At 61.0% G+C, this 7,035-nt stretch overlaps 3 protein-coding genes across 3 annotated transcripts; all 3 read left to right on the top strand.

Moving 5' to 3' along the window:
* The first annotated feature begins 224 nt into the window (after positions 1–224).
* Positions 225–1,253, top strand: LOC142062258 (inositol 1,4,5-trisphosphate receptor-interacting protein-like 1). Its single transcript, XM_075104431.1, has one exon. It carries the CDS (start codon positions 225–227, stop codon positions 1,251–1,253), a length of 1,029 nt encoding a protein of 342 aa, XP_074960532.1.
* Positions 1,254–2,782: 1,529 nt separating this feature from the next.
* On the top strand, positions 2,783–3,796 carry LOC142062257 (inositol 1,4,5-trisphosphate receptor-interacting protein-like 1). Its single transcript, XM_075104430.1, has one exon. It carries the CDS (start codon positions 2,783–2,785, stop codon positions 3,794–3,796), a length of 1,014 nt encoding a protein of 337 aa, XP_074960531.1.
* Positions 3,797–5,326: 1,530 nt separating this feature from the next.
* Positions 5,327–6,352, top strand: LOC142062256 (inositol 1,4,5-trisphosphate receptor-interacting protein-like 1). The gene has a single exon (XM_075104429.1). The coding sequence runs from the start codon at positions 5,327–5,329 to the stop codon at positions 6,350–6,352; it is 1,026 nt and encodes a 341-aa protein (XP_074960530.1).
* Positions 6,353–7,035: the final 683 nt, after the last annotated feature.

Here is a 7,035-nt window from a genome sequence, read left to right as displayed (position 1 = left end):
GGACCGCGGGCCCCCGGGGAGGGGGGTCTGACCCTGTGGCGAGGCTCTGGCACTCGCGGGAGAGCTGTGGGCAGGGCACGGTGCTGCCAGCGCCGGGGCTGGGCACAGGCCTTGCTGCCTCCCAGCTGCCTCGCCCCCTCTCCTGCCTGCCCCCATGTCCCTGAGGCTCCTGCTCCCCCTGCCCAGCCCCACTCAGCTCCCTTCTCTCCCCTCTCCTGCAGGCCATGGCTCTGGTGACATGGTTCACCTTGATTGTGATGGGCATCATGCACGTGCCACTGCAGGTCGGGCATGGTCCGGACGAGGCCAGGTGCCAGCGCGAGCAAGAGCGTCTGGAGCTGCTGCTCCAGGATATGGCTCGGCTGCTTGAAGAGATGCAGCTGAAACCCCAGGAGTCGAGCTGGGTGACCAGGGGAGCCCTGCTCCTTGCTTCCTTGCAGCAGTGGCAGTTCTGGGCCTTTGCTGGAGGCCTGCTCCTGCTCTTTTGGCTCTGCTGGCGGCCCTGGAAGAGGAGCCGTGAGCCAGGAAGCAGCAGCAAGCATGGCAGCTCCACAAGCCTTGAGGAGGAGGAGGAGGAGGAGGAAGAAGAGGGGGACGACCCATTGCACATGGACAGGTTTCTGCATGAGTGCACATTGTGGCCACAGCGGAAGAGGCAACGAGTGTGCACGATGGTGGAAGAGCTCGTGAACGACCTTCTCGGGGTCTGCCGAATCCTGTGCGGCAATGGCTTCACGCCACGACTGCAGCCAGCTGTCGGGGTGGGTGGCTTCCTGAAAGGCTGGAACGGTCATGAAGAAGACCTTGTCTGTCGCCTGCTTGTGCCCCTGAAGCCACCCGCTGGGCACTCCTTCCACCTCGAGCTGGGCACCGAAGGGGACATGCCGCTCAGGAACTCCTGCCTGCGTGTGGAACTGGAGTGCATGTGCACCAGGGAGCGGCAGCTGGGGGACATGCTCTGCTTCCTCCATCACCCTGAGGATGAGCTGATGAGCAGTCAGGAAGCCAGCCTCCTGCAAACCCTCTGTAGCGGCTCGTACCTCGACGTGCAGAAAACCGCCTTCTGGCTCCAGGGGCTGATGAAAGCAGCCTCCATTCTTGCGCCTCCAGCCACCAAGTGCAAGCTAAAAGTGCTGCCCTCCACACGCTTCTGCAAGCTGCAGCTGAGTGACATCTTCAAGAGATCCCTCTTTGTGGAGCTGATCCTGGCGGTGCAGCAAGGCAACTCAGACACATTTGTGAGCATGGAGTAGGCAGAGGTCAGCGCTAGCAGCAGTGCGAGGTGGCCAAGGAGAGAGAGAGAGAGAGAGCACGCCAAAGAGAGAGCGCGAGGTGGCCAAAGAGGCCTCTCGCTGCAAGGAGGCTTGTGACAGAGGCTGCGTTACCACCTGGGCAACGGCCGCCCACCCTCTTCACCAGAGACCGTTCCCTCCGGGACACTTACCCCGGGCAAAGATGCCAATAAATGTTTCTGGTTTTGAAAAGCTGCCTGTAAATACGCTGAGAGAAGGAAGAACGGGGGCTGGATGCGGCAGCCATTAACTGTCTGGGGACGTGAGCGTAGCAGGGTGGCAAGAAGGTGCCTGGCTTACACCAGGCTGCAGAGAGCCGGGAGGCGGCAGGTGCCCAACCTCTGCTGATGTGGTGGGTTAACCTCGGCTGGCTGCCAGGTGCCCAGCAAGCCGCTCTCCCATTGCCCCTCCTCAGCAGGAGAGGGGGAGAAAAGGAGACGAAAAAGCTTGCGGGTCGACATAAGGACAGGGAGATTGCCATACCTATTAGCACCAGAGGCAAAACAGACTCGACCCGGGGAAAAGGAATTTCATTTATTGCCATTCTGAAATGGAGTAGGATGGTGAGCAGCAAAGTCACAAGTAAAAGCACCTGCCCCCAACCCGCCACGCCTTCTTCCCAGGCACAACCTCACTCCTTCACTCCCACCTCCTTTACCTCCTCACCCGCGAGGGGCACAGGGCATGGGGAATAGGGGTTGCGGCCAGTTCCTAATAGTCGTCCTTCCCATGGGCCCTTGCCAAGAGCCGCAGTTCGTCTAGAGCTGCTCCAGCGCAGCTCCCCCGTGGGCCACAGCTCTTGCCACAAGAAGACCTGCCCCTGCTCCTGCTTTGGCTCACGTCAGGACCCTGGTCCACTGTGGGCTCTTCAGAGGAGAAGATCAGGAGAGAAAGAAGAAAAGGCGGGAGTGGGGCAGAGTAGAGAGGAAAAAGGGAAGCAAAGGAAGGCCAAAGGGAGATGGACTGGAAGAGGATAAAGAAGAGGCAGGAGAAAAGGGAGAAGAAAAGAGGTGAGGCAAAAAGGAACCAGAGGTGGGAGAAGGAAAGTAAATGGAGCAGAAAGGGGGGGGAGAGGCGTGGTCGGGCGGGGCGTGGGAGGGGTGTGCCTGTGATGCGCTCTGGCGCCTGTGACAGCACAGGGGACGGGTCACAGTGGCAGTGGTTATCAGGGGCACCGGCAGGCAGCGCTGCCCCAGTACGGCTTGGGGCAGCGGTGAGTGCACACGCGGCGGGGAGGTTGGCGTGGGCTGGACGAGGGCCGGAGCCGGACCGCGGGCCCCCGGGGAGGGGGGTCTGACCCTGTGGCGAGGCTCTGGCACTCGCGGGAGAGCTGTGGGCAGGGCACGGTGCTGCCAGCGCTGGGGCTGGGCACAGGCCTTGCTGCCTCCCAGCTGCCTCGCCCCCTCTCCTGCCTGCCCCCATGTCCCTGTGGCTCCTGCTCCCCCTGCCCAGCCCCACTCAGCTCCCTTCTCTCCCCTCTCCTGCAGGCCATGGCTCTGGTGACATGGTTCACCTTCATTGTGATGGGCATCATGCACGTGCCACTGCAGGTCGGGCATGGTCCGGACGAGGCCAGGTGCCAGCACGAGCAAGAGCGTCTGGAGCTGCTGCTCCAGGATATGGCTCGGCTGCTTGAAGAGATGCAGGAGTCGAGCTGGGTGACCAGGGGAGCCCTGCTCCTTGCTTCCTTGCAGCAGTGGCAGTTCTGGGCCTTTGCTGGAGGCCTGCTCCTGCTCTTTTGGCTCTGCTGGCGGCCCTGGAAGAGGAGCCGTGAGCCAGGAAGCAGCAGCAAGCATGGCAGCTCCACAAGCCTTGAGGAGGAGGAGGAGAAGGAAGAAGAGGGGGACGACCCATTGCACATGGACAGGTTTCTGCATGAGTGCACATCGTGGCCACTGCGGAAGAGGCAACGAGAGTGCACGATGGTGGAAGAGCTCGTGAACGACCTTCTCGGGGTCTGCCGAATCCTGTGCGGCAATGGCTTCACGCCACGACTACAGCCAGCTGTCGGGGTGGGTGGCTTCCTGAAAGGCTGGAATGGTCGTGCAGAAGACCTTGTCTATCGCCTGCTTGTGCCCCTGAAGCCACCCGCTGGGCACTCCTTCCACCTCGAGCTGGGCACCGAAGGGGACATGCCGCTCAGGAACTCCTGCCTGCGTGTGGAACTGGAGTGCATGTGCACCAGGGAGCGGCAGCTGGGGGACATGCTCTGCTTCCTCCACCACCCTGAAGATGAGCTGATGAGCAGTCAGGAAGCCAGCCTCCTGCAAACCCTCTGCACCGGCTCGTACCTCGACGTGCAGAAAACCGCCTTCTGGCTCCAGGGGCTGATGACAGCAGCCTGCAATGCTATACCTCAGGCGTCCACGTGCAAGCTAACAGTGCTGCCCTCCACACGCTTCTGCAAGCTGCAGCTGAGTGACATCTTCAAGAGATCCCTCTTTGTGGAGCTGATCCTGGCGGTGCAGCAAGGCAACTCAGACACATTTGTGAGCATGGAGTAGGCAGAGGTCAGCGCTAGCAGCAGTGCGAGGTGGCCGAGGAGAGAGAGAGAGAGAGAGAGCACGCCAAAGAGAGAGCGCGAGGTGGCCAAAGAGGCCTCTCGCTGCAAGGAGGCTTGTGACAGAGGCTGCGTTACCACCTGGGCAACGGCCGCCCACCCTCTTCACCAGAGACCGTTCCCTCCGGGACACTTACCCCGGGCAAAGATGCCAATAAATCTTTCTGGTTTTGAAAAGCTGCCTGTAAATACGCTGAGAGAAGGAAGAACGGGGGCTGGATGCGGCAGCCATTAACTGTCTGGGGACGTGAGCGTAGCAGGGTGGCAAGAAGGTGCCTGGCTTACACCAGGCTGCAGAGAGCCGGGAGGCGGCAGGTGCCCAACCTCTGCTGATGTGGTGGGTTAACCTCGGCTGGCTGCCAGGTGCCCAGCAAGCCGCTCTCCCATTGCCCCTCCTCAGCAGGAGAGGGGGAGAAAAGGAGACGAAAAAGCTCGCGGGTCGACATAAGGACAGGGAGATTGCCATACCTATTAGCACCAGAGGCAAAACAGACTCGACCCGGGGAAAAGGAATTTCATTTATTGCCATTCTGAAATGGAGTAGGATGGTGAGCAGCAAAGTCACAAGTAAAAGCACCTGCCCCCAACCCGCCACGCCTTCTTCCCAGGCACAACCTCACTCCTTCACTCCCACCTCCTTTACCTCCTCACCCGCGAGGGGCACAGGGCATGGGGAATAGGGGTTGCGGCCAATTCCTAATAGTCGTCCTTCCCATGGGCCCTTGCCAAGAGCCGCAGTTCGTCTAGAGCTGCTCCAGCGCAGCTCCCCCGTGGGCCACAGCTCTTGCCACAAGAAGACCTGCCCCTGCTCCTGCTTTGGCTCACGTCAGGACCCTGGTCCACTGTGGGCTCTTCAGAGGAGAAGATCAGGAGAGAAAGAAGAAAAGGCGGGAGTGGGGCAGAGTAGAGAGGAAAAAGGGAAGCAAAGGAAGGCCAAAGGGAGATGGACTGGAAGAGGATAAAGAAGAGGCAGGAGAAAAGGGAGAAGAAAAGAGGTGAGGCAAAAAGGAACCAGAGGTGGGAGAAGGAAAGTAAATGGAGCAGAAAGGGGGGGAGAGGCGTGGTCGGGCGGGGCGTGGGAGGGGTGTGCCTGTGATGCGCTCTGGCGCCTGTGACAGCACAGGGGACGGGTCACAGTGGCAGTGGTTATCAGGGTCACCGGCAGGCAGCGCTGCCCCAGTACGGCTTGGGGCAGCGGTGAGTGCACACGCGGCGGGGAGGTTGGCGTGGGCTGGACGAGGGCCGGAGCCGGACCGCGGGCCCCCGGGGAGGGGGGTCTGACCCTGTGGCGAGGCTCTGGCACTCGCGGGAGAGCTGTGGGCAGGGCACGGTGCTGCCAGCGCTGGGGCTGGGCACAGGCCTTGCTGCCTCCCAGCTGCCTCGCCCCCTCTCCTGCCTGCCCCCATGTCCCTGTGGCTCCTGCTCCCCCTGCCCAGCCCCACTCAGCTCCCTTCTCTCCCCTCTCCTGCAGGCCATGGCTCTGGTGACATGGTTCACCTTCATTGTGATGGGCATCATGCACGTGCCACTGCAGGTCGGGCATGGTCCGGACGAGGCCAGGTGCCAGCACGAGCAAGAGCGTCTGGAGCTGCTGCTCCAGGATATGGCTCGGCTGCTTGAAGAGATGCAGCTGAAACCCCAGGAGTCGAGCTGGGTGACCAGGGGAGCCCTGCTCCTTGCTTCCTTGCAGCAGTGGCAGTTCTGGGCCTTTGCTGGAGGCCTGCTCCTGCTCTTTTGGCTCTGCTGGCGGCCCTGGAAGAGGAGCCGTGAGCCAGGAAGCAGCAGCAAGCATGGCAGCTCCACAAGCCTTGAGGAGGAGGAGGAGAAGGAAGAAGAGGGGGACGACCCATTGCACATGGACAGGTTTCTGCATGAGTGCACATCGTGGCCACTGCGGAAGAGGCAACGAGAGTGCACGATGGTGGAAGAGCTCGTGAACGACCTTCTCGGGGTCTGCCGAATCCTGTGCGGCAATGGCTTCACGCCACGACTGCAGCCAGCTGTCGGGGTGGGTGGCTTCCTGAAAGGCTGGAATGGTCGTGCAGAAGACCTTGTCTATCGCCTGCTTGTGCCCCTGAAGCCACCCGCTGGGCACTCCTTCCACCTCGAGCTGGGCACCGAAGGGGACATGCCGCTCAGGAACTCCTGCCTGCGTGTGGAACTGGAGTGCATGTGCACCAGGGAGCGGCAGCTGGGGGACATGCTCTGCTTCCTCCACCACCCTGAAGATGAGCTGATGAGCAGTCAGGAAGCCAGCCTCCTGCAAACCCTCTGCACCGGCTCGTACCTCGACGTGCAGAAAACCGCCTTCTGGCTCCAGGGGCTGATGACAGCAGCCTGCAATGCTATACCTCAGGCGTCCACGTGCAAGCTAACAGTGCTGCCCTCCACACGCTTCTGCAAGCTGCAGCTGAGTGACATCTTCAAGAGATCCCTCTTTGTGGAGCTGATCCTGGCGGTGCAGCAAGGCAACTCAGACACATTTGTGAGCATGGAGTAGGCAGAGGTCAGCGCTAGCAGCAGTGCGAGGTGGCCGAGGAGAGAGAGAGAGAGAGAGAGCACGCCAAAGAGAGAGCGCGAGGTGGCCAAAGAGGCCTCTCGCTGCAAGGAGGCTTGTGACAGAGGCTGCGTTACCACCTGGGCAACGGCCGCCCACCCTCTTCACCAGAGACCGTTCCCTCCGGGACACTTACCCCGGGCAAAGATACCAATAAATCTTTCTGGTTTTGAAAAGCTGCCTGTAAATACGCTGAGAGAAGGAAGAACGGGGGCTGGATGCGGCAGCCATTAACTGTCTGGGGACGTGAGCGTAGCAGGGTGGCAAGAAGGTGCCTGGCTTACACCAGGCTGCAGAGAGCCGGGAGGCGGCAGGTGCCCAACCTCTGCTGATGTGGTGGGTTAACCTCGGCTGGCTGCCAGGTGCCCAGCAAGCCGCTCTCCCATTGCCCCTCCTCAGCAGGAGAGGGGGAGAAAAGGAGACGAAAAAGCTCGCGGGTCGACATAAGGACAGGGAGATTGCCATACCTATTAGCACCAGAGGCAAAACAGACTCGACCCGGGGAAAAGGAATTTCATTTATTGCCATTCTGAAATGGAGTAGGATGGTGAGCAGCAAAGTCACAAGTAAAAGCACCTGCCCCCAACCCGCCACGCCTTCTTCCCAGGCACAACCTCACTCCTTCA

This window comes from Phalacrocorax aristotelis, chromosome 9 (genome assembly GCF_949628215.1).
Source record: "Phalacrocorax aristotelis chromosome 9, bGulAri2.1, whole genome shotgun sequence".
Taxonomy (NCBI): Eukaryota; Metazoa; Chordata; class Aves; order Suliformes; family Phalacrocoracidae; genus Phalacrocorax; species Phalacrocorax aristotelis.
This window is presented reverse-complemented; position numbering and strand designations above follow the sequence as displayed.